Source organism: Alligator mississippiensis, chromosome 1, assembly GCF_030867095.1.
Source record: "Alligator mississippiensis isolate rAllMis1 chromosome 1, rAllMis1, whole genome shotgun sequence".
NCBI lineage: Eukaryota > Metazoa > Chordata > Crocodylia > Alligatoridae > Alligator > Alligator mississippiensis.
This window is the reverse complement of record NC_081824.1, coordinates 420,575,919-420,603,111: the sequence shown is the minus strand read 5'-3', so window position 1 is coordinate 420,603,111 and position 27,193 is coordinate 420,575,919. Positions and strand designations below refer to the sequence as shown.

At 44.1% G+C, this 27,193-nt stretch overlaps 2 protein-coding genes across 4 annotated transcripts in view; one reads left to right on the top strand and one right to left on the bottom strand.

The window, feature by feature from the left end:
• The first annotated feature begins 1,232 nt into the window (after positions 1 to 1,232).
• On the top strand, positions 1,233 to 10,553 carry RFXAP (regulatory factor X associated protein). The gene is made up of 3 exons (XM_006267438.4): positions 1,233 to 1,899; positions 6,506 to 6,610; positions 8,213 to 10,553. The coding sequence occupies exons 1-3, from the start codon at positions 1,258 to 1,260 to the stop codon at positions 8,321 to 8,323; spliced, it is 858 nt and encodes a 285-aa protein (XP_006267500.4). The 5' UTR covers positions 1,233 to 1,257; the 3' UTR covers positions 8,324 to 10,553.
• A 6,949-nt stretch (positions 10,554 to 17,502) lies between these two features.
• Positions 17,503 to 27,193, bottom strand: part of SMAD9 (SMAD family member 9) — a 67,821-nt gene continuing 58,130 nt past the window's right edge. For all 3 annotated transcript variants that reach the window (XM_019498296.2, XM_059715158.1, XM_014603413.3), the window contains exon 7: positions 17,503 to 26,256. In XM_019498296.2, coding sequence (XP_019353841.1) covers positions 26,113 to 26,256 — 144 coding nt within the window. In that variant the 3' untranslated portion in view covers positions 17,503 to 26,112. The remainder of the gene's footprint in view (positions 26,257 to 27,193) is intronic.

The window sequence follows — 27,193 nt, the reverse complement described above, 5'->3', positions numbered from 1 at the left end:
GTCTTGTTTAAAAGGCATTCACCGGTGCTACTGCACAGTAATTCCAGTTACTGTGCATGTATTTAGTATTTGTATAAGGAAGTATTTGTATAAGCAAGTACTAAATAAATGCGCAGTAATCGTTGCACAGTAGCATGTCATGTAGCTGTGCCCTGTCTTTCCATATTGTAACAGGGTGGCCTGTGGCCTTAAGGATAGGCAGCTAGTTAGTCTGAAGGGCTGCAGCTGTGGGTGACCCACTGGGAACCAAAAACCTCAGCAGGTAAAACCAGTAGGGGGAGATGGAGACCTCTGGACTTCGAAGAGGGCAAGCCTGGGACAGGAGGACTGAGGCCACAGCAGACCACCCCAGGGTCCAGTGCAGTCAGGTGGTTCTTTGCTTGTGTGATGAACAACTGTGTAGGACTGGGGCAGGCTGGAAGGTGCTCCAGACAACAGACCAGCAGGTTTTAAGCAAAGACTAGCAGCAGCATACTACTGAGGCACCCTGAAGCTGCTCAGAGAAGGAGCAAAAGCCTGGCTGAAAAGGCTGAGGCAGCCACCTGCTACACTCACTCTCTCCCCGTTCTTTGCTGTTTGTGTTTCTGCAGTACTTTTCCACTTCTTTTCTTCTCAACCTCACTCGGGACTTTTCCTCTTCATTTTGTCACACTCGTGCTCACAGCTCACGAGTGGCTAAAGATGGGTCTCCGCACAGATGATATTTTCCAATGTGGTATTCAGCTTGGCCCACGCAGCGGTCACCGTGACCTGACATGCAGTCGCCACACGCTTCATACAGCTGTTGGGCCATGAGGGGACCTGCCTCTGAGCATGGAGAGGAATTATCAAGTCCTTTAGGGGCTTTAAAAAAACCCTTAGGGGCACCTGGTGCGCGAACCCACCTGGAAAGGGAGCAGACCCAGCTACACCACTGCACCCCCTGGATCCATCCCTGGGCGTGTCAAGGCGGGGGGTGAATGCTGTTTGATTGCAAGTTTTATCCCATAATATTCCGCTGAGTTCATAAGAGGGGGGGGTCACTGGGATCAGCATGGCTTGGTAACTGGGACCAGTACGGGTGGATTGGTGACAGGAGGGAAGAACGCAAGCCAGGCACCACCCCTGCTTCCCCAGCCCCACGTGACCACCTCGGCACCCACACAGCAAGACTACGCCCATTGCCTCGCCTAGGCTGCGCCTGCGCAGTATATCGCTCGGCCGCCGCCGCGCTCTCGCAGTCGCTCCTTGCCCCTCCCCTCCCAGACGCTAGGGCGCATGCTCCCTCGGGAGCCTCTCCGCATGCGCACCGAAGCCCCTCGCCCCGCCAGCGGAGCGCGTCTGCGCGTGGAGGCGCAGCACGGACTGGGCGCTGTGGCGGCGCGGCCTGCAGCGCCCCTAAGAGCCGGGACGGAGGCGCGAGGCGGCGGCCGCGGCCCGCGGGCCAGTCCCGCCGCCGCCCCCCCCCCCTCCTCCTCCTCCTCCTCGCCGCCCCAGCTGACGCTGCTGGTGATGCAGCCGTGCGGCGGGGGGGAGGAGGTGGCTGCGGCTGGCAGGGTCTTGCCGCAAGCGGCGGAGCCCCCGGGCGGCGGCCTCATGTTCCTCTACGAGGTGGCGCCGGGCGAGGCGGAGGAGGGCGAGGCCGAGGGCGAGGCGGCGGGCGAGGGTGCGGCCAGCCCGGAGGAGCTGGAGGACGAGGAGGCGGCGGGCGGCAGCTGCAAGAGCTGCACGTGGGCGGGCTGCAGCGAGACCACGACGCAGGTGGCGAAGCAGCGCAAGCCCTGGATGTGCAAGCGGCACCGCAACAAGATGTACAAGGACAAGTACAAGCGCAAGAAGAGCGACCAGGCGCTGGGCGGCAGCGGGGCGGGCGCCGCGCAGGGCGGGGCGGCCACGCCGGGGGGCAGCGCCCGGGCCGAGGTGAGCGACGGCGGCGGGGCTTCGGCCCTCTAGCCCCTCTCCCCTCATGGGGGTCGGCTCTGCTTCCTGCAGCCGGGCTTGTTCCCGGGGGAGCCCAGCTCAGTTGCGGCAGGTCGAGGGAAGTGAGTCTTCCCTTCTCTTCTGCACTGGTGAGGCCACATCTGCAGTACTGTGTCCAGTTCTGGGCTCTGTGCTTCAGCAAGGATGTGGACAAATTGGAGAGAGTCCAGCGGAGGGCAACAAAAATAGCAAGGGGGGTGGGGGGATGTGACTTCTGATGGGTGAACTAGGCTTATTTAGCCTAGAGGAGAGAAGACTGACGGGGGGGAGGTGGTACAGTAACATCTGTTAACTATCTGAAGCGGGGTGTGAAAGAGGATGGAGCTGGACTGTCCTCCGAGGCAGCGGATGACAGAACGAGGAGCAACAGTCTCAAGTTGCTGCAAGGGAAGTTTAGGTTACTATTAAGAAAAACTTTCTCACGAGGAGGGTGAGCAGGTCACCCAGAGAGGTTGTGGATTCACCAGCCTTGGAGGTTTTTAACACCCAGCTTCTGTACCAATCCAGTTTTAATGTCTAGTTCTCAGTAACTAACCAGGGGAGATGTATGCATGAGAAAAGCAGGGAGTGTGCTTCCCTGCCTCTGCCATCCAAGCTTACATTCACTTAAAAACAAAAACAAACAATCCCCTCCGCCCTTCCCAGCTCTCTGGCCTGCATGCTCCAGGGGGCCCTGGCAGCCCAGCCTCTGCACTGCAAGCTCTTTGCTCCTCTATCTGAACTTCTGTGCAGGTCATTTTTTTTCTCTTGGGAGAGCAAAGTTGAACATGTATATGCAGTCATAGTGACTTTGCAGAGCTTGTTGCCCTGGGTGAAGAGAGAGGCAGAGCTGGACACAGATCCTCCCTAGACCTTGTTGGGGCGGATAGATCTGTTAATGACAGTTGGACAAAACAGGCAAAGATGCCTCCCTTGGTATTTGTAAGTAAGCAGTAGATGCTGGGGAGGAGGACAGTGGGCATAGATCAGTCTAGAGGTATATGGTTCAGTGCTGTCCTTCTAAAGCGGTGATTCTCAACCAGGCAGCTGGGACACCCTGGGGGGTTACTGGAACTTTTGAGGGGTGCCATGAGATGTGAGGAGACAAGTTAAGCAGAAAATCCAGGCTCAGGGTATTGGGCAGTGCAGCCTGTGGTAGTTGCTCACAATTCTTGAGAGGTATTTTTGGGTAGCTTTTGAATATTGTGCGGGCACTACATTTGAAAAGAAATTGAGAAAGGGGAAGCAGGTTTTCTTCTACTGATGAAGGATGGTGCTGGTAAAAACTTATGCTGTGAGGAGGATGGATGTAAAGAGGATTATCAGGACAAAAGTAAGTGATTAATCTGTTGGAAAGGACAGGGCTTTGCTTCTCCATCTGCACAGCTATGTAATGCATTTACTCTAGTGGCTGGTATGCTCTTTAGGACTGGTGCCTCTGAAAGGCCTGGCTATTTGATACTAAAATGTAGACTGATTTCTAGGACAGTAGACACTTCTCATTGTTTGGGGGCTTGAGCTAGGTTTCTTAGACTGTTTCTTTTAGTTTCATAAATAACCAATTGGCAGATGTTAGGCTAGCTATTTACTAGATCCTTTTCAAGGTGCGATATGGGAGGGAGTACTGCTTAACAAACTTAGCAAGGTGGAAAGTCTTGGGCTCCCAAAGTACCAGCGTGAGAAACTCGCAGCATGTGGAGAAGGTGGCATGGGTAAGGTGCAGAAATGTCACTAGAACTACCCCAATTCTGAATGTGGCCTGACTGGTCTGCTTTTGTCAGAGACTCTGACCACATTATAAGGAAATGCATTTGATAACTGTAGAGGGGGATGAAGCTTATAACTGTAAAGCAGGGAGTTTTGTAGTTGTTACTTGTCCTTGGCTGTGGTGCTGAAATAAATTGAGATGTGGTAGCTTGGTATCAGTGTGTCTTGCTATTTTCATTTGACTCCCTGTACACTTCTGCCCCCAACTTTATTATTTATACAAAAAGTAATTCCTTCCTGCAAATTTAAAAATTGAGCTATTGAATGGATTCAACTTGGTTATCTAACTGGTAAATTGGTTAATTTCTGCAATTTTAAGACTAATTCACTTGTTTCTGCAGTTATACTCATTATGGTTGGTAAAGCCAGAAACTACAGGCAAACCCCACTTAGCGCTCTTAATTGGTTCCAGAAAAACTGAGCGTTAAGCGGAACTGCATTAAGCAAAATCCATTTCCCCAAAGAAATGAATGTAAATAGAGATTAATTGGTTATTGCCTGCCCCTCCACTGCCTTTCCCCACTCCACTGCCTACCTGCCAGCGCTCCAGTGCCACGTGCTAGCCCGGGCCTGTGCTCCTGCTGTCCTGCTCGGGGCCCCCACTGGTCCTGACCCTGAGCACTGGCGTGGGTCCTGCGCTCATGCCCGCCTGCACCCCACCCCACCGCTTCTCACTGCCACTGCCTCTCCCCACCCCCCTTGCCTGCCTGTCAGCCTCTCTAGCCCCATTGCCAGCTTGGGCACTGGTGCTCCTGCCACCCTGCTCTGGGTATCGGCCCCTGTTGCCTCAGGCACCAGTGCAGGACCTGCACTCCTGTCACCCCACTCTGGGCACAGGCCCCCACTGGCCCTGGGCACCAATGTGGGCCCCATGTTCCTTGCATCTGTTGCCGCCACTTCTCCCCACCCCCTGCCCACTCCGGCACCAGCCTGGGCACCAGTGCTCCTGCCACCCTGCTCTGGATGTGGGCTCCCACTGGTCCTGGTCCTAGGCCTCAGCAGGGGCCCCACACAGCAGCGCACACCCCACACTCCTGCCCCATGCCCTGGGTGTGTGCCCCTGCCGGCCCTGGCCCTGGGCACCAGCTTGGGCCCTGTGCTCCTCCCCTCTGTTGCTGTTGCTTCTCCCCACCCCACTGCCCGCTCTGGAACCACATGCCAGCTTGGGCCCACTCTCCTGCCACCCTGACCTGGTGTTACTTTAAAATACCAATTGCCAAATTAAGAGCAAGACCTTATAAAGGGGGAGAAGGCAAAATGCCACATTTATTAATTACATGAATTAGACATAGGGGTTTGGAGACACCACTCATATAGACACGCACACAAACACAAAACAACCATTCTATTCAGACATTATAGTTACCAGCAGCAGTTGTTCAATAATGGCACTGGGTGGCTGGCCCCGGCCTTATTGAGAGAGAGAGAGAGAGAGAGAGATTCTGTAGATAGCAGCTTTAGAGCAGGGTCAAACAGATGCGTCTGTTCTCTGACAAAACAGCAGTAGAGAGAGAGACTCGCCCAACTTGGCATTTTTGAAGTTGGCTTTTATATATCCTTTGTTTCAGCACTTCAGGGTTTTTCCATACCCAACTTCTGTTTTTTGCGGTTGTTCTTCATTCGTCTTCAGCTTATCTCAGCCTGAGGTCAGTTTGGTGGTCAAAGTTGGTATTTCAGCCTTGGAGTGTTCTTGCTGCCCACCTGGCAGGATGTTTGCTTCTCTCCTTCTCATTATCTCTCTCATGCTTGGACTCAAAGAGATTCTTCAGCCATTCATTAATTAGTTTACTGACTGGTAACTTACATTTGCTGCCTTGTTGCTTACATAAACAGTTAAATCTTCTCTGGTTTCTATGCCGGTCTCTCACCATTCACCCTTTTACACACACTCCTACATAAGGGCTATGCAGAGTTCATTCACTTATGTCAAGCAGAAGGATACAAAATGGAATTTTCAAGTTGCTTACAGGACAAGACTAACATGGTTACATTTCATTATTATTACACTCTGTTAACATCAGCTATGTTAGTTCAGTTCCTGCTACACTGGACCCTCATGCCTGCCTCCCCCACACTCACTGCCAGTCACACCCCTCACTTGCTGCTACTGCTGCTTCTGCCCGCCTGCCCGCCTGCCAAAACTCTTTGATTCTGCTGAGCACTATAGTGAAACTGGCTGAGCACCTGGTGAAACTGGGTATCAATTTTAAACGAGTGCTATAGCAAAAAAGCACTAAGCACTAACGTGAAACCACGTTAAGTGGGGGGTGCCTGTATTATGGAAACCAAGAGCAAAAACTGGTCCAGAACAGGGGGAGACACTTTTAAAAACATTGGTGCTATGGTGGGCCAGACCAATAGTCCACCTAGCCCAGTGTCCTATCTCTGACAGTGGCAGGAGTGGCTGCTCTAGAGTAGGGTAGGGTGGCAACCTTTTCTGGCTGAGAGCTGGTATGACCTGCCCCAGGTCAGAAGTGGGTGGGTGCTAGGACCCAGCTGCTATAGGCCCTTGTCCCTGTGGCAACACTGGAAGAGCACCTGCAGCTGGCACTCATCCCCACTGCTGAATGCCAGCAATGCTTCATCCAGGTCTACGGGCTGGATCCAGTGATGACACGAGCCAACCCGTGTTTTAGCAAGAGAACATTCCCCTCTGGCACTCCTTATTTCCTTCTATGAGTAGGAAGAGGAAACATGTCCATTTATTCTGAGTGTTTTCCCTTTCATGGTGCTAAATGAATTTTAATGCTAGGATTTATAACACCCGTCCTTATTCTTATATAGTCTCTCTTCTACCTAGGATTGTGTGGAAGGCTCAGTTTCTGTTACCAAACGAACAGGATCTATTGGAGATCGTCCAGCCAGACCTACTCTTCTAGAACAAGTGCTAAATCAAAAGAGGCTGGTAAGTTCTATTGCTTGGCAGATTTTAAATTCCAGCCAATGCAAAATGTGTGCACTTGAATGCTAGCTCATGATTCCCTGGAAGTAGAAAGTCAGATTGTTGTTGTACATTGTAACCTTACATAAGCAAGCGTTCAAAGCTAGAATGTATGACCACAAATTTATAAATAGTAGTTATGTTAACTACATTGGGCTATTCCTCTGCTATTAAGAAGAAGTGTATCCCCCTTTCTTTTGAGCAGACATCATCCAAAACTTAACTTGGATGGATGCTTTAAACTTGTTAACCCAACTTTTCGGTAAAGTCTGCAGTCCAACGTAAATGGGGCCCAATTTTGTAGCCCCATGAAGTGACCTGTAAGAAGTACAGCTATTTGCAGAGAGAGAATGCACCTGCCTATTTGAAAGTGTTTTAGTTGTGACTATTCACCTAATACCTTCATTAATTATGACTAACCAGTGCTCTACCTTGTGATGCTACAGGTCTCATTAATCAGCTGTATATGTTATTTATATCAAGGACTCCTAGAAATTTTGAAAATGAAATTCTATCTAAATGTAGGATTTCTGTGTCTTTTAAGTTTTAATTATAGATTATTTTTTCTCCTGGTAATATGTGGCATTTAGTGTGCCCCTCTGCAAAGTGTAGATCTAAAGTGTGTGTGTGTGTGTGTGTGTGTGTGTGTGTGTTCCCTTTCTTGCCTGTCTACCCATAGAGCTCTTAATTGGCCTTGGAAAGTTTGGATTGTTTGTTTGTTTCAGTTTTGAGTGACGCGGTGTTTCCTGGGAAACAGCAACTGGGAGCTTTTAAAGTAAATAGCCCTTTAAGGGCCTGGGCACAAGAACATGCCCCTCTGGAGATGAGGCTTTTGCCCATGAGTCAGGAACCATGGGATACAGGTTTTCGGGAGAACTGCAGGTAGGAGAAAGATGGAGACTCATTTATTTATAAAGGACAGGCAATCTAGTATTTTTTTTATATATCATTTAATCCAGGAATGTCAGAGGACTTTATGAAATACTCATCCTATGAAATAATTATTCCCATAGTATATATGGGAAGACTCAGATGCATAGACTGTGATTTGACCAAGATACATAGCAAGACATCAGTACTGTGAGGATCAGAATGCATACCTCCTGACTTCTCTTCCCCACCTCCCATCCCCTTTATATCACAGAACAGCACCTTGTTTCACACTTTCTTATAATTTTTGGTCTGTTTGTCTGGTTTGAACTTTTTTTTTTAAAAGTAGATGTTTAAATTACCTGTTCATCAGCAACTTAGTGTTAAATATCTAGTATATGATAGTAAGGAGTGTTGTGTGCCTTTTCATCCTAATTCAGTTATCTGGACCTAGCATTAAGACTTAGCACTAGCGTTGATTCCATCCATCTACCTAGAGGTCATGCAGTGATGAAGGGTCTTCCCGTCTGATCTATGATTGTTTTATAACATTTTATAATGTTTTAGAGTTTTAATGAGCTCCCAATTATAAGGTATTTTTAAATGCTGCTGTAATGCTTTGTCTAGAACTTGTGGGATTTCTGTGTTTAAAATTCTGGTGTTTTAATTTAAAATCTACTTTTTTTTTTCTTTAAGTCATTATTAAGAAGTCCGGAAGTGGTACAGTTTCTGCAGAAACAGCAGCAAATGCTAAGTCAACAAGCTTTGGAACAAAGACAACAACAGTTTCAAGGAGCACCTATTTGATTTGTCCCAGTCATATATCTACAGTTAAATCTCATCTTGAAATGGGAAGTGGGACATGGATACATCCTTAACATTCTTAAAAAGGAATACTAGTGGTGTTAAGAAGGAAAATTTAAATTGTTGCTACTACTGCTTTGCTATACTTGTTTTGTGGTTGCACTTTTGGATTTCTGAGCTGTTCAGAAATCCACAAACTTGTGAGTAAATCTGGAGGAATCTGGTTCCCTATGTCAGCATCGTTGTTTACCTTTCATATTTTGTATAGAAATGTATTGATATTGTTAATATTTACATATACATCCCCTTCCCACCAAATTCTTCCATTAAATTAACTAAACATTTTGCTGTATGAGATGTTTAATATCTTAAATGAAGCCACTCTTTAATGACAGTCATTTGAAGAAGAAAAGGCAATTACTTTCTGTGGAAGTTGAGAAATAAAAGTATTGACTTGGAGCTAACCTAGTGGTATGACATAATGACCTAATGCTCAGGGATATATACAGGACTTGAGTCGATTAGATTCTGTTGCACTAATGTTTAAAGACAAAATGTCATGTAATAGATGCAGTAGTGACTGACAGAAGTGGAAACATCCTGTTGCTACTTGTCCATATCTGCATTGAAATGTATTATTATTCTATGTAAAAACTTGTAGAAGATAACCACCAAAATCAAGGGCAAACTTGAAGAAGTTGAAATGCAGAAAAGCCCTAGAGCGTAGAGAAGAAAGAAGAGCTATGGGAAAGAGTTTAAAGCTGAAACAAAGTTAATCTAAGCTTGTTCATTGTTTACATAAACTTTTACTATAACAGGTTTTTATTATTATTACTAAATGTTACTCCTTACAGAACTGGTGTCAACAGCTTGCTTAAGTGATAGTAGAATAATTTGTTGTCTTTGGGGTGAACTAATATAAGGGTAGAAATAGATGATGTCTGATTTCTTATTTGTGCTGCCTTAAAAATGTTAAGGCAGCACAAATGCAGAGCAAAGAGATGTCCTTACCCTATGTTATGCCACATGATAGGAAAATCAGTGTAGCAGCAATGGCTAATAATAGACTCTATTGCTATTATACTCTGTTTATTGTGTGCCCTGTGGGGCTGGTTGGGTGGGGGAAATCCCAGCTTTCTCCACTGCTCTGGATCTGTGCCGTAGGTCTGGGGTAATGGAGGAAAAGTGCTTTCCCACTTAGCCCTGTGCAGCTAGCTGGGCAGGGGAACGCCTGGCATTCTCCACTGCCCCAGACCCGTGCTGGGCTGGGGAATGCCAGTTGTTCCTGCACCTAGCCAGTGGGGCTGGCTGAGCAGGGAAGCACTTTTCCCTGCTGTCCTAGACCCATAGCCCAGGTCTGGGTAAGTGAGATCACGTCGCACCTTGTCTTACCCCATCAAAAGTGGGACAAAGGGTGGTGTGTGTGTTTTATACAGTGAAGTGAATCAGCTGTGTGATAACATGTCATAGTACAGCTGAATTGCTCGGTTTGGTGATGTTTCTAGCCGAGAATATCATTTATTTGTCATTGTGTTAAAACCCATGAGTAACATTTTTATTCCTAAACAAAAAATGATTAAAGCTTTCAATTTTAGAATAGCAGTTGTGTCCAAAGAATTAAAATTTAATTTCCTTTTTGCTCCTTAACGGTAGTCTGTCTTCTCAAGAAAGATACCTTTTTCATGAACTTCCTACAAGACAGCTAGCATTTAATTCACTCAAAACAATATTGGACACTTGATTTATAGTAAGTGTTACATTTTAGGTTACTTGCCTAGGAATCCATATGTTGCATCACGTGAGGATGCAGCCCAAGTTTCGATTCGTATTAAAAATTGTTCCTAAGAAAAGGGTGTTGTAGTAGTGAAGATTCCTGTTAAAAGTGTGAGTGGTACATACTCCATTGATCTGATCATTGATGAGTATCTGTTCAAGAATGTGTGTGACACGCACGTAGGTGTTTCTATATGTAATGTATTTATGTGTAGAAACTGTTCATTAGGAATTTGTTAATTGTGTGTCTAGAATGATGCAGCTCTCTCTCTCTCGCTTGTACTCGTGCTCACTCGCTCTCTGCCATTTAAGATCCTTTGTATCAACAATATTGGACCAGTATTTTGAGCAAACCCTTTTGTAAAAATCAGCTATATTTTTAAATTTCCATTGCAATCGTGTGTTAATCTTATGTTCTTTTTTATATTAAAATAGCCCTGATTAAATGGCCTGAAACTTGGTTGCATTCCCTGATTGTTTTGTTCTTTGGGGGTAAAGTATAACTGCTGCTTTAAAGTCGGTCATCATTTGCTGCATGTAAATAGTAGTTAAATGAGAGTTTTATAAGTGGATACTAATTTTCTAAATAATTACACTTTGATTTAAATATAAAAGAAAGTAGTATTTCCTCTTTGTCTTTAATTTCATCAAGATTGTTTGTAGTGATATTTACCCCAGTGGTTCCCAAGGGGTGCTGCAACATTGGCATCGCAACTGCCATGAGGTGAAACTTCCATGTGCCTTTGTTCATTTGAGCTGTGTTGGGAGCCAAAACTGAGAAGCTGTGCACCTGCCCACATAATGTAGTGCAAGTAAGCATGGCTTTCTTTTGTAGCCGCTTCTCAGTTTGGCTCTGGCATGCCTCCTAAAAACAGGTGCACAAAACTGTTCCACCTGTCCCATGCACCTCTATTTCCAAGAGGCACTTTGTGGAATTGAACCAGGAAGGGCTGCAGCGAGACTGCCCGCTCCTGCCACAGCCACTTCCTGATCAGTCTCTGGAGGAGGCGAGTGGTACAGTTCCACCTGTCTCTGGCAGTGGGGTGAATATAATCAGTTAATTATGTGTTAATTAGCAATATAGTATGAAGGTTATATGAACATTATACTAGTTTTTTTTAACTAGTGAGGTGGCCAGGTTTGCAGATTGGAAAAAAATATTCAGTGATAAAGACCAGGTGAGAGAGCTACAGAAAAATTGTGTAAAATTGAGTGAATTGATGACAAAAGAGTAAATGAAATTCAATGTTAAGTGCAAAGTGATGCACATAGGGGAGGTGGGGAAACAACGCAAAGTATGCACACGCAACAAAAGGGTCTACGTTTCCTGTTACTACACAGAAAGGAGATCTTGGGAGTCGTCATGGACAGTTTGCTAAGAAAACAACAAATACGCATCTATAGTGCATCCATATGAATACTATGTAACTTTAGTCCCCCCAACTCAAAAAGGATATAGACGAAGTAGCAAAGGTACAAAAGGAACAAGGATGATCACAGTTATGGAAAGGCTTCCATAGGCAGAAGCTAAATTGCCTCAGACTTTTCAGTGTAGAAAATAAATGCTTGAGCGGGTATATGATAGTGGTTTACAAAGTGGTGTCGAGAAAGTAAATGGTGATTTATTGACTGGTCTTGCACAATACAAGGACTATTGGGTAATAGGTTTAAACAAAAGGTTCCTTTTTGCACTGTAAATAACTTGTGGAATTCATTGTACAGACATTCAAGAAGCCTGTGGTAGAATCAATCTAAGTTGCACAGTTTTCTGTAAGTGGAGAAGGTTATGTAGGTAGCAAACAGAACACACATTCACCCTTTTTTTTGGGTGGGGGCAGGGAGCAAATCTTATACTAGGTTCTGCCATTTTTAAACCAGTGTATGTATGCCAAACTTCTGTTACAGCTATAGACCGGTTTTGTGCGCTGAACTTCTGTTACTGGTATAGACTGGTTTCCAATCACTTATACCAGTAAAAGTATAATATCTGGCCAAGAAGTTGTGGAAGCTGGTAGCTTAACCCAGTTCAGAAGGGGATTGAATCAATTCTTGGATGAAAAGTCCATCACTAGGTATTGAATGTGGTCGAGTGGGCCCAAGGCTCAGAATCAGAATTTCCTAAACCTCTGAATGCAAGAAGCTTTAATGGGAGCAGAGCAGGGAGTGGCAAGTTCTGGATAAGCCCTGTTTACATGGCAGTTCTTGTGTACCTGATTGAGGATTTCTATACAACGTTTTGTGTCCAACTTTTCTAGTTTAATCCTTTTTGCTGGCATACTCACTATTTGCCAGGATTACACAAACAAGGAAAACCAACTAGAAGAAGTAAAGAACGAAATGAGCTACACTAAGTACTTCAAATGGAAAAATAAACTATAAAGTGATTTCCCCCTTAATCTTTTAGTAATACTGAAAAAATAGAACGCTATTCTCTCCCTCTCCTACATAGTAGCTATAAATTCATTGTTCAAGGACTGTAGGTTGCCTGAGCTCACCAAATATGTTCTACTATTGTGCTTATTTTACTGAGTCAATCTTTTACCAACAGTTTCACTGAGAACATTTTTCAAATCAAATTATTCAGTGTAGTGCTTCCCCTTTCACTGGAACTGAGGCAGGAAAGGGTGGTCACAGCATGTGTAAGTGGTAATTATCCCAAGCATAATAAGAAAGATCAGACCTGGTTCTTCAGCTCATGATGGTGCAGATGGCCAACCTGTATGTGCAAGAATTAATTAGCTCTTTTTTGTTCCTGTCTTATAAAGTGACAGGAAGGGTAGGTGTGCCTAAAAGTAAATCTGAATATCTTTAGTAACAGGAAAATAAAGGCACAAGAATTAATTTTTGCTGTGAGTAAGGCATAGACCTGAAAAAAGACTTGGGCATTCCAATATCTAACCTAAGGGCACCTATATTTTGATGTCTGCCCCCCAAGTTGAAATCCAGAGGACACTCAACTGGGAGATGGGAGGTATGCATTTTAATCCCTACTCTGCTGGAAGGTATCTTTGCCTCTTAGCTATTAAAGTAATCACTCTCTCTGGCCCAGTAAATACTCACATAGATGAAATAGCTTCAATAAGAAGCTTCACCTACTGCAAAACTTATTCTTCCTTGTTTGTTGTGTGGGGCTTCATTTAGTAGGCATAACCTGCAAATGCTTATGGGACAGTTTGGCAGCTGGGGGAGTGCCAGGGACTGAGAAATCAGGGGGTGACACCTAGTTTAAGGATCTTTCTGGGGTTTGGGGTATGAATTAGGGCTTCAAGCTGCTCAGTAGTGTCTTGGCTTGCAGTTCAGTGAATGCCCAGTGGCAGAAATATTGGGGTCTGTAGGGTTAGGTATCAATAGAGGAGAACTCAGAACTTCACTGGCACCCAAATGTTGGATTTAGGCACCTAAAGTACCAGAAAAAAATATAAGGGCCTTTGTGCGTTTGGCCTTGAACTCACTTGAATGATTTGGATACTCTGAAGCGGAATCATTTATATTGAGCAGGAGGTTCTTGCTCTTCCTCCCTAACTGATTTTAATAGACTAAAATGAGCTAGAAGTAAAGAAGTGGTTTATTTTTTGTATAATTTGCAAATTGCTATGTTTGTAAATCCTGTTAGGAGGCTCTGGGATGAAAGATGCCACAGAAATGTCACATACAGTCTCAGAAGGGCTATGGTCCTGCTTGGAACATAACAACAAAAGCACATAGGAGGAAAATAAAATGAGAGAAAGCAGAAACAACAGTCATGTTGGGACTAGTAGTTTTTTGGTGAGATTTGTTATCTTCAGATTAATACCTTGTTATTCTGTTGTCCACCCAGGCACATTGCAACCACAGCTGGTGTTAATGAGATTTCACATGGCTTGCCTTTGACTGTCTACTATAGAAACTCTGTTTTCACAGGTCTGCCTTAAACGGTGTGAGAGAGAGAGAGAAGAGCATGTGACAATTACACTTTCAATTCAGTGTCTGAACAAGCTACTTTTTGTACATATTAAGTTATCAGTTACATAGGCCCATTTTTGTGAACACTTTATACAACTCATTATCTACTATACTCAGATGTTTTGAGGTTAGAACATATCTATCCTGTTTTAGTAGTACTCTTTAGCTTTGTTTTCTCAAGTAGGAAGCAACCCACACAGTGTCTTGCCACTTCTGTCTTTCGGGGTGTGGACAAGACTTTGTAGTGCCACAAAAATAGAGTCAATGAGAGGCAAACCAGTATTCCAGCTGGCTGGCTGGAAAGCTTTGAAAGCAAGCTCTCCAACTGGGGGTGAGACACAAGAGGGGCTGCTTCTTGGGACCCTCCCTATCCCCAGAGGAACTGCTGTCCTCACCCCTGCTGTCCCTGATCGGAAGGAAACTTTCTGAAAACTCTAGTCAAACACCAGTTGTGCTTAACTTAAGAGTAGCTGGATGAAAGTTTTGTGTTTTGGGGGGTTGGGTTTTTTTTTTAAACTTCACAGGAAGCTAGACTAAATGAGTTATCTATTCCTTCTAGCCCAAAGTACTTGGGATAAGTTCTCTAAAAGTAACCTGTACAGAAACCATCTTTGCTATAACATTTGGGTACTGTGGAATAAGAAAAAAAAAAAGATAGCTTTCTAATTTTGGTTATGCAATCATATGAAAATCATATGAAAAACCAACAGCTCTGTCTAAAATTATTAATTTGTGCTTCTTTGCCAGAACACACATTCTGGGTTATTTCATAGGGAAAGGAATTAGACACGATAAAATTGTTTAAAGAATCAGTGGAATTGAATAGCTTGGTGACACTTCTCAAAAGTATCTTGTCCAAGATGACCACATTTGTTTTGTTTTCTGTGTTGGAGATTCAGAGTTGATTCCCGCAGCTGTTATTTTTATGTGGATTGGGACTTGCAAAATGTACTTCATGTGTGTTGGTGTCCTGCTCATTGTCATAGTCTCTTACCATGGGTAGACAAGGAGTATTTATTTGCCCTCTCCACTTCAAGGACTGCCCATGGACCCGGAGGATCATCGAGTCCAGCCCCCTGCCCCAGGGGCAGGAAGTCAGCAGGGGTCATAGGATCCCAGCAAGATAAGCATCCAAATGTGTCTTGAAGGCGTTCTAAGTGGGTTCTTGAACCGCCTCCAGCAGCAGTCTATTCCAAACCTTGGGGGCTCGGACAGCAAAGAAGTTGTTATGTCCATCCTGAATCAGTCATGGCGGAGTTTGTGACCGTTTGATCTGGTCATCCCTTGGGGTACTCTGGTGAACAAACGGTCCCCCAAATACTGGTGGTCACCCCTGATAAACTTATAGGTGGCCATCAGATCACCCCTGAGCCTGCGCTTTTCCAGGCTGAAGAGTCCCATGGCTCTCAGCCTCTCATTTAAAAACTTCCAGTGACAAAGATCCCTGCACCTAAGTAATTTGTTCCAGTATTTAACCATTTTATAATTAGAATATCCAGCCTAAATCTCCCTTGTTGCAATTTAAACTCAACTCTTCTTGCCCTGTCACCTATACACAAACACACACAGAACAAATGATTGCCTGCCTTGTTATAACCTTTTTGTATTTGAAGATGTATCACATCATATACCTAGTCTTTTCCAGATTAAGTAGTCTCAGTTCTTCCAACCTTCCTCATATGTCATGTTTTCTAGACCTGTAATCATTTATTTGTTGCTCTTCTCTGGACTCACTCCAGTTTTGTTTGTGTGATGCCAAAACAGGACATACTACTCCAGATGAGCCTCACCAGTCCAGTGCTGAGTGGAAGAGTAGCTTCCTGTGACCTGCATATGATGTGTCTGTTAATACCCAATAGCCTATTAGTTTTTTTACAACAGTATTACACTGTTATTTGCAAGTCAAGTTGCCCCCCCCCCCATTTCTTTAACAGGCCAAGGTGGACAGGGTGATTGAGGTGGCTTGCTCTGTTTTGACAGGTATGAATTCAAGCCCTACTCTTGACTCATACTGATGGTTGCCTCCAGTGGTGAATTAATACATGGCCATTCAAGCTGGGCAGTCAAAGATCCAGCCAGACATGATGCTGGCTGTATCACTTCTTTGTGGGCTGTTGACTAAAACTGGAGTGCCTTAACCTAATGGGACATTAGGCTTAGATTGACCCTCCAGGTTTTTTTCTACAGTACTTCAGTTGTTGCCTATTGTGTATTTATGCCTTTCCCTACTCTGGGCTGATTATCTGTCTTGTCCTTTTGCGAACTGTTTGTCATGTGATAGTGACTTCCAGTGGACACTGAAGTAAAAAAAGGCATTAAACACTTCAGACTTCTCTGCATCATCCCTTATTAGCTTCCTCTCCCCATTCAGTAAAAAACCTATACATCCCTTGGTCTTCCTCTTACCTCTAATGTATTTCTAGCATACTTTCTTGTTGGCCTGTATGCCCTGCGGCAATTCCTGAGACCTTGTTTCTCCTAGCGCCCCTAGGATAACAAGGAATAATGGCCACAAGTTGTTGGAGAGTAGGTTCAGATTAGACATCCGTAAGAACTACTTCACAGTCAGGGCGGCTAGGATCTGGAACCAACTTCCAAGGGAAGTGGTGCTGGCTCCTACTCTGGGGGTCTTTAAGAAGCAGCTTGATGCCTACCTGGTTGGGGTTATTTGAGCCCAGTTTCCCTCCTGCCCAGGCAGGGGGTCGGACTTGAAGATCTACAAGGTCCCTTCCAACCCTACTTCTATGATTCTATCTCTATTTGGGGTCTGGCCTTCTCATTTTTGTCCTGCATGCTTGTTCTCTTAGACTCATCCTTAGTAACCTGGTAAAGTTTCCACATTTTGTAAGATTCTTTTTTAAGTTTTAAGTCACTGAAGGTCTTGTTGTTTAGCCCAAGGGTGGCCAGCCTGCAGCACATGTGCTGCAAGTGGCACAGGCAGCCTCTCTTTGTGGCACATGGCAAATCAGGAAGGGGAGAGACAGTACAGTGGCGGATAGGGTAGGGCAGCAAATTAGGTAGGGAGCACAGGGAAGAGAGTAGAAAGCAAAGCAACATATCAGGCAGAGGAAGGGGATCAGAGGGGCACATAAGGATTGTGCAGGGGCTGATTTGTGGTACAACTGTCAAAAAGGGTCCAAGTTTCTTGCTATATACTTCCTATTTTTTCCTTTATATTGGGATAGCCTGCTCTTGTTCTATACTTGCATTACACAGCTTCTCAGGATACTTCATTTAATGGTATCCCTTCTGACTGGAACAGTATTGGATCCTATAACCCTTTGCTTCCTGGGTAAAACCATCAATTCCCACTTGTATAAGAACTACTTAGGTGAGTATTTTCTGGGAAAAGGGGTGTGTGCCTGCAAGAATGAGTCAGCCCTAGCTTTTTCAAGAAGGTTTAATTTGTGATCTCTTCCATATAGGAAAGGAGGAAATAAAGTAATAAAAACCCCAACCAAACAAAATGCTCTCAATTGGTAAGTGACTTTATTAGTGGTAAGCACAAGACATGAATCGCTTTTACAGTAGGATAATTCCAGCCAAAGAAAGTAAGAGTTTGATAGAGTTCATTAAAAAGTGTATTATTCAAATGTGAGACTAAATACTCAGGGAGCCTCAGCAGGCCCAACAAGACAAATACTTTGGAAAATGTCTACTTGACTGCATACAAGCTTAACATGTTTCCTGATGAGATGGCAAGCCCGAATTGACATGTTGTAGTGCTCTGTGTTGCTGGTTGGAGGATGTAGAGCTGCTCTGGGCTCTCAGACTCATAAGAGGGTGTCTAAGATGTTTTAGTCTCAAGAGGCAAGAGTACACGTGGCACTATGAAATGCCAATAGTGTCTGCCTAAGAACAACACTTAATCCTTTTTCCTGGATGAAGCAGCAATTTAGCCTTGGCTGTACCAGGCTGTGATGGTGGAAGAAAACACAGAAGTTGACATGGAAAGCAATGGTGTATTTTACTATTGTACACTTTTATATCTATTCCATTTGGTACCTGTTTTTCCCCTCAGCTGGAACAAGGGACATGGTAGCTTATAGGTGAACAAACAAACAGAATTCGAACCTTTGCAATCTGCACCTGGGCCTCTGAGGAACCTAAATCTTTGCAAGATCAGGCCTTCATTCATATGCATGCTTTACAACCCACACGATATATGTCTTCCCCAACTTTGGCCCAATTTAAATGGTGGAGATGGTGCTGTTATGAGGTCTTGAATGGCTATCCTTGAGTTATCCTTATAATATAGCACGGTGTACTTCCATGGTCTTTAGAAAATCTTGTAAGTAATTAAAACTGAACAATTGCTAAGAGAAACAAAGAAAGAGCTTTGTTGAGTGATGTTTTATCCTTGCTCTTCATTATGTTTGTTCCCTTGCTTGCTAATTTGCAATGTGTCTTGATGAGATTCTACCACACACTCTAACATCGAAACATCTTGATATCAATAACACGATAATTTCTTTGCAAGGGTCAGGCTCAATAAAACTTCTATGAGTTTCAAGTTATGCGAGTTGAATATGTAAAGCTATTTAACTGATGGGTTTATTTTTCTTGTGCTATTCTTATGTCTCATTGTTTCAGGACTAACTCAGAATATAAAACAGCAGCAGACTGAAAACTAAGACTGCTCATCAGAAAACTGTTCACAATTAGCTACAAGTATTCAGTTTGGCTACAATGGAAGCACAATGATTCCAAGGGAGACAGTGTGATTAAAAAAAAAACACACAACCAACCACTGGAGAAAGAACTGGACCTTACTTACATAGATGATTAGTTCTAAAATAAAAGTTGTATTTTATTCTGTTCAGAAGCAAGGCGAGGGAGGAAACAGTACGTCTCTATCAGTGGTGCTGGGGCTGAGCTGATCCCTAGTGAACAGGGAGTTATTGCTACTCAGGCTTTTCTCCTTATAGTGGGACTCAGAGGGAAGGGCTAGGACAGTGATTCTCAACCAGAGGGCCCACAGCACCCTGGGGTGCCTGGAGATCCTTTCAAGGGTATTGGAGGGGGCCACAAAGTTAGCACTGTTGGTGTGCAAACATGATTCACAGGATAAACCCAGAGATTTCAAAAGGAAATTCATAGTGTTAAAGACATTTTGACCTATTGTGGTCCAAGTCCTTTACAACAGCAAACTGCTCTATTATTTTTCTGTAGTCAGAAAGTGAAAACTAAGAGCTACCATTTTCTGAGGGGTACCTCAAGTATAATAATTAGGACCCTACCAAATTCATGGCAGAAGTGGACTGCGCTGCAGATCCTTTAATCATGCAGATTCCCTCACGTGCCCTCCCTGCTGCTGATTGGTGGGGGCAGCCCTGTTTGTGGCTCACTCCTGATTGGCAGGGAAGTGAAAACCATGGTTTTAAACATGGCACTGTTTTTGCCTTCCCACCGCTGACTGGCCACTGGGCCCCGGTGGCTCTTCTGCTTGCTGCTGGCCAGCAGGGAGGCAAAAATGATTAAAACCATGGAGATGGCTGCCTTTTATGTGGTCCTGCCCCTCACCACTGATTGGCGGAGATGACCTACCTTCATGTGTCCTCGCCCCTCACCGCTGATTGGTGGAGAGGGGCAGAGCCACACAAAAGGCAACCCTCTTGGCCAATCAGCAGTAGAGGGAGGAGGGGCGGTCACCATCTTTACTATTCTTCTTTGTGCCTGTGGCTTTCCCCCCAACCCTTGGTGGCTGCATGGCTGGGCTGCAACGGCTCCTGGCTTCCACTGGGGACCAGCATTTTATTTTTAGGAAGTTTTTTTTGGTGATTCCATGCACAATCACTAGTTTTCACAGTGCTCATAGAAACTGCTTTTCACGGTTTCTGTGAAAATTGTGAAATTACAAACTGAGTAGATTCCTAGCTATGATGCTTTTTGAAGCTCAGGCTGGGGAGGACATATGTTCATGTTAACATTTTTATTTCTTGCTATGAATGTGAACCCTCTAGAGCAGTGGTGTCCAGCCTTATGTCCCCAGAGCTGGATGAGTGCCACAGAGTTGATTCATGGACTGGATCCTGCATGAGGTCAGTCTGCAAGTGTGATCCTGCACACCGGCCCTGCCCTGCACATGTTGGATCCAGCCTTGAAGCAACCCTGTGCACTGGCCCAGGACCGGCATGGTCTGGAATACAAAGCCTCAATATCCAGTCTGTCGGGCTCCCCACAGGTGAGGAAATTTGGCAGCAGGGGAGTGGAAATTAACACTGCTGCTGCTCTCCTGCTGCCGTATTTTCACACTTATGGGGAACCCCATGCACCAGGTGACAACTTCACAGGCCAGATCTGGCTTGTGGGCCAGAGATTGAACCTGCTGGTCTAGAGAAGCCCTTGCTAATTTTGCCAATTTACTAGATTAAAGGCAGTGCAGGGATGTCCCATGATACCCCATAAGGAAGGAATTGGGCTGTACGCTGCCTGACACAACTCCCAAAAAGCAAGGGGTTTGCTCCAGTACAGGCTATAGGTCATGATTTTGTAGTGGTCAGCCAGATTGGCCAGAATACATGAAGAATCCTGCCCAGCATGTATGCCACCCTTGGTGCCCCTGGAGTTGTCCTTGAAATGCCTCTGTTCCTCGACTACAGCTCTACTCTCTGTACCTCTTAGCAGACTTCTGGCCACAGAAGCCAACTATGAATTTGAGAAAGCTGTGGCTCTCCATGGACCCCTGTCATGTCCCTCACATCACCTCCCAGAATGGTCTACTTGAAGTGAAGTCTGTCTCAGAACCTCCCCTGCCCAGAGGACATGGGAGATGTTATCTTGGATGGACTCCCAGGCAATGGCAACAGTATACATTTCTCAACTTTGAAAATGACACTATAATGACAGCTCTATTATGAATTTACCCTAGGACTCCACAATTTTTATTCTACTTCTGCTTTTACCAGGATGGATAATGGGAGACAGAAATAAGTAGGACAAAAAGATGCAACACGTAAGCATTCCTGAAGGCCACTGCTACCTAATCATGAGTCAAGAGCATGACTTATACTCATAAGAGCTACTCAAAGTTCAGTAAATATGGCCAGGTTTCAGCCAAGAAACAAACACTGAGCATGTCTACATGTTCATTAATGCACTACAGGTAAACTTCCATTGTGAGGTACTAGAAAAAGGCACATTAGCCTATTTTAATGCACATTAGCTAAAGACCACAGTTTTTGTGACCTTTTAACAAGCATTAAAAACAGGATAATACACATTAAAGTGCACATGAAGATGTGCCCACATTGTCGTCACTATAAATCCAAGGGGTTCTCCATCCCTCCAGGCTGTAAATAGTGGTGCTTCCTGATGATCATAGCTTTAGAAACAGAAGGTGACTGCTGTAAACCAGGATGAGCAGGGTCACAGTAGACAAAGGTACAATCGCAAATACCTCCCTTGCCATCCAGAAGTAGTGGCAGCCCACTGATGCTAATGTGGTGTTTATGCTCTAGTGCCAAATGCTGTAGAAAACAAACTACCTCATATTAAAAGAAAGAGATGTCTCTGATAATGTATCAGCTGTCATTTTAATCATCACCAGGGGAGTGAAACTGCAGAGCTAAATGCACAAATCCTTACAGCTGGGGAATATGGTGAAAAATCTCATTGATGACAGTGGGTAGTCGGCTGTTAATCCCCTGTCTGTTGCAGACACATATCTTATGTGATCCAGGCACAGAAGGGGACACATAGCAACTTGTGAACATGGAGATCTCCCCTTTTATAGCAGCCCTCCCTTCCCTTTCTATTTAAAATGAAACGTCTTAGCTTCCTCAACAAACATACATGATGTACTATAGATGCTCCTCTAATGTGACATGAGACTGGGCTAAGGGATATTAAGAATCAAAGGAAGTTATACAATGGAACTTTAGCCTTGCAGCTGGGAGGAAAGAGACAACTGAAGTGGTCTCATGGTGTCAGCCAGGTTTGCCACAATAAGCTCTGAATGGAGATGACATATTAATACTGGCAGTGCTGATGTACTGGTAGCAATTAAACAATCATAAAACTATAACAATCTTCTTACCCAGATGTCTTAATAGGAAAATAAGTGGTCTGAGCACCATGATGAATGTTCTTTATGCTACAGGCTAATAAAACTCTCATAACTCTCTTCTAATACATGGTGCTACTTCTCTATGGCAACCTTTAAGCATAGTTTGATGGAGAGGCTTAAAAAGCATCAGAAAAATCTGTCTTCACTAAGTAGTAGCCTCATAAGTGGCTTTTAAATCTCTTGGGCAGGCCATCTCGAAAGCTGGAGTATTTATGAATACATTTAAAGGCACTAAATTGAATACTGGCTGATAGCTTTGAGCAGAAAATGCCACCTTTTAAAATGGATATACAATACAGTGAGATACAGAATTATCTTGTCCTAAATTATGTAAAACCTGTAAATCCTTAAATGAGGCTGAGTCACATAGTAATAAGACCTGCAGCAGAGGCATTATTCTAAATGGTTTATTCATCTTTCATACCTGTCATCCTATTTAAGCACTGATGAGCCTATGATTTGTTTGTTTCCCTCAGCCACCTGTTGCTACTTTTTACATTGTAAGCATTTGGGAGGAAGGGCCTATCATCCTCTGTATGCTTGATCTGTTGTGGTCTTTTTGAGCTCTCTGCAACAGAAGAATTTCTATAGTATGTTTCTGTAGTAAAAAAAACAAGTATAAAGGGTAAGTGTACATGTGTTTGTTATCCCAGCAGAAACTCTACCAAACTGTTAGGGCTTCTACTGTGAGAACTGCAGGATTCTCCCAATAGAAATGTAACACTTGTACACACCTGAAGAGCGGGCATTTTTCAAGGGGTGCCTTAAGTCTAACATGGATACCTTGAGTCTTTAAAAGGTTGAGGGTCACTGATCTAGACTCACAGCAAATGTTAACCCAGCTGTAAGTGAGGACTTGGCCATTCAGGTTTGGAAGTCAAAGATGGCTGAGAGTCGCATGGCTCATTTGTGTGCCACTGGCTACATAAAATGGTGCATCTGAGCCAATGTCTTCCTTTCGGGCTGTTAGGGTCAGTAGGACTTTTGGCCTTGCTTAATAGACGTTCCACACAAAACCCCTACAGAACAGGACATGCTTTAGAAAAGGACTGGGCAGCCCTGTTGTCTTTCTGTTGTACCATCATCAGAAGACTGGGCACTGGAGCTGACCAAGACCAAGCATACATTGGAAGAGACATGTTTGATCTCTGAGTAAAAGAGGAAGCAGCTGAGGACATTCATAAGCAGTCCCTGCTGTTTACTTATGCAAGCATGGAGAAGGGTAGGAAGAAGTCAAAATGCCTGTCTCCTTATCTGGAGGGTGCAAAAAGATCTAGTATTAAAAAATGCTACTTGCAAGGAATGAAAGAGTCCTGATACAGAGTGTAAGAAACTACCTAGATCCTGGGAAGATGGGCTTGGCAACCTCAGTTCTCAACTGCCAGGAAGACAGAGACAAGTGCCATCAGAAAAACACAGAAAAACTGGAATAGAATCTGAGCAATAAGCATGTTAAAAGCCACATCTCAACTGCCCTGGTAAAGTGACGTTGATGACACAGGGAATAGTATGCATGGAGGAAGATTAGAGAACTGAGGAAAATGTCTTTTCAAACCAAATTCCCTCAAGCCTGAAGAACAGTGGGTGCATACATGAATCCCTACACTGCCATAGCGATGAGCTACAGCAATGTAGCTCATTGCTACGGCGAGGTTGCATCGGCGGGCATGAACCATGATGCTGCCACTACAGCACAGTAACAAAGAGCTACTGTGCAGTAGCATCGGAAACGACCTGTGCTGTGCCAGGACCGTGCACTAACGATTGCACAGTCAGGCACACATGTAGACGCGCCCAGTAAATAGCAGTTTAGAGTTTTGGTGTAACAATATTTCCTGATTTCATTGCTGTGTAAAACTGTAAAGCCTTTCCTATCTGATGACATTGCTGATGCTAAGTGGTAACAGAATAAGGATCAGAATATATGGGAATAACTTCCCCTATACACATCTCCCATAAAACTTGCCAACCTTGTTATGATTTAATGATTGTTTATCATTCTGTGCACTAACAACGTTGGAAACTGTTGAAGCTATATTCAGAGGAAGTCACCCTGCTGGTTTACTGACATTTTTTTCTGGTACATCCATAATTATCACTTTGTAATAGGTACTGCACTTTTAGAAGGTGTACACACAGTTTAATGGTTGTTGTGTTTGGCTTTTATATGTAAGGTACCCAAAGGCTTCAGAAATCTTCTCTTTTTTATAATTAGACATTGAAGTGCTTAACTCTAGATACTGTGTCACAAGACAGGGATAGTGATCTGTTTAAAAGTTTCCGTTCTGTCAGAATAAATACCAGGAGCTATGAAGTTATTGCTCTTTTGTCCCATTAAGCAGTACGGTTCAAGGTAGCTTGCAGTTCTTATAGCCAAACATACACATATATCCACAGTCCTTTAAGTATGCTGTGGAGAATAATGAAAATGTGATGCTGTCTTACTTGTTCATTAGAAAAAGTTAATCACCCTAGGGTAGTTCCATATATATATATATCTGAATGTTGGCTTTGGTTTGTCCCATCTGCATAGACAGCATGTGGACAGGAAGCTTATAAAAAGAGCTTGCCCAGTGCTTCATTCTTAGAAGTGTGGGCTACAGGTAAGATCAATTCCATCTAATCCATCCCTGACAAATATTTGTCTAAACTCTACTAGAGGTCTTCTAATCTAAGTAATACATTCTAGAGAATAACACCCCTCCTAGGGGTCTTCCTCTTATCAGCTGAAATTCCATAACTTCAAAGTAGGGCTTTGGTTGCAAATGTATCAGCAAGAAAGTACCATTTCACCCCAGATGGGACCTCAAATCCATACTCCCTGGTTTAGGAAGCTAGGGTGCTGACAGAAGTGACATTTTGTCATGCTATCGCCCCCCTGAAAGTGCTCTGTAGCTGTGCCCTTACAGAGGTGCATGGCTGCAGAGCACTTTTAAAGTACTCCTTCTGAGCACTAGTTGAATAATGTTTACTGGTCCCAATTTTGCTATGTACCTACACTCCCAAGGTGAATGGTAAGCTAGTTATGCAATTCTTCAATTTATATTTCATTTCCCTTCTCTGAATCACAGTTCAAGTCCTTTTAAGTTGTACCATTGATACCAGCACAGTACTCTTACTACAGATAGTTCTAACTTAAAAACAAAAATACATCAATCCTGTATAATGGATAGGATTCAGTTTACATGCCGGATATGCACTTATTTATTTTGTAAAAAGTACTGGAAGCTAGCTCCTTTTTAAATATATATGCATAGATTCTGATTTTCTTTTTTAAATGAGTTGTTTTTTGTTTCTCAGTGCATCAGTACCATATGCTACTGTGTCACCAGCATCAGAATACTTGGATTAGTTTAGAATACTATGATAGGGCTCCAGTGCTGAATGCATCAACTGAAAACATCAACTCCCACTGAAATCAAAGGGCGATGGAGACAAATCAGCTGCTGTCTAGGGAGACAGACTGGATTGGTGTTTATTCTTTAATTCACTGGATGAAACATCCATGTGCATGAGTCCTGGGTACCATTTTGGGTACCATTTTAAGGTCCCCCTTAAGCCTTTGGAACTGCAGTTACAATGGACTTAAGCAGTGCAGAAATCTGGTTTTGGTCCTGTGCACAGGGGTGAATTTCACCTGCTATGAACAGCTAAAGTCAGGTGTTTTATCCATTTTAAAAGAATTCTCACCCCTCAGTGATTTGTGTGGATCGTCAAGAGGCTCACCAGGAAATGTATGACACTTTGCAGGGATTTGGCTTATTTTGTACTAAAGAACTGACATGCTAAGGCTGAAGTTCTAACCATGTCATACTGACATCATACAACTAGAAACCACAAAACATCTCATGAAAAAAATAGGGGTGGTAGACTTAAGTGTGTGTGTGTGTGTGTGTGTATATATATATTTACATCTAGGTATAGAAACTTCTCTTCATTGCAAACTGGAAATTCTATAAGCCACTGCCTGCAATAGCATCCATCCTAAAGGTAACTCGAGAGATGACTCTTAAGAGACTGAGGAGATAGGGTTATGAGGTGAGCCCATCTGTGTTAGCACCTTATCCAGCCATTGCAATGGTCCATGCAGATGGATCTCAATCCAGCAGGGAGTGCTTGTAACATCCTGGCGATGATATTCTGCTCCCCAGCCCTAAAAACATATCAAAGGATCACATGTGAGTCTTTTTTGAAATATCAGTTCTAGCACTGAAGGATTGATCCCTCCCCACCCCTGACTGCAGTCACTGCGAAAGGGCCCCTGACTTTAACCAAGTGGCCAGCATTTAATAAATTTTTTTAGGAACAATTTTTGAAAGAAGCTGGAGATCTTGGATCTCTCTGGGCTACAGGCTGTAGCTGTCTGTGCGTCCTGGGGAATTTAAGAATATTAGTGACATGACTAACAGTCCCATGACTCAAACACGTGAATCCTACGAGGCTCCAAGGGCCTTCTTTGATTTAAATTCAATACATTTATGCTCTTTCCTATGGCCTTTCCCACCTCAAACAACCCCCATTTCTCCAAAGGAAATAACCCCTCTAGTGGGAAGACTTAGTGGCTTTTTATTCTGGGAACTTCAAAGTAATCTCTGCATCTTTTTCCAGCACATAAGGATATGGTGCTTCTGGCTCCTCTGCTTTTCTGTGAGGTCAGAGGCTTTCTCTACTCTTTGCCTCTCTGCTAGGGAGGGGAATACTTTGGGCTTCCCCATGTTGTTACATTCCCCCTCCCTTCACCTTCTGCTTTGCATCACTGTTTCATTGCATTATATATTTTCCATTCCCTTCTGTCTCCTCCACCCCTGCACATTCACCCTGAAAGGAGAGTGATGGTACACATGCACCACTACTCCGTTTTCCGAGACTGCATCAGAAAGCAGAGGCACGGCTGAGTGGGGAGAGGAGACACACTTGAAATCAGAGGTGCACCGATACATCAGTCCCATATTGTATCAGCACCAATATAAGGAAAATTGACATTATCAGCAATCAGCTTTTTTTGGCTGATGTGGCTGATAATGTCACCTATAAATGCCTCATGCATGCACACAGCTGCAGCACAGCATGCAGGCGGCCAGTAGCGCAGC

Coding starts and splice junctions, on each gene's coding strand:
- RFXAP (XM_006267438.4), top strand. CDS start 1,258: ATGCTCCCTCGGGAGCCTCTCCGCATGCGCACCGAAGCCCCTCGCCCC. Junction 1,900..6,505: donor GGGGCAGCGCCCGGGCCGAG/GTGAGCGACGGC, acceptor TCTTCTACCTAG/GATTGTGTGGAAGGCTCAGT. Junction 6,611..8,212: donor TGCTAAATCAAAAGAGGCTG/GTAAGTTCTATT, acceptor TTTTTCTTTAAG/TCATTATTAAGAAGTCCGGA.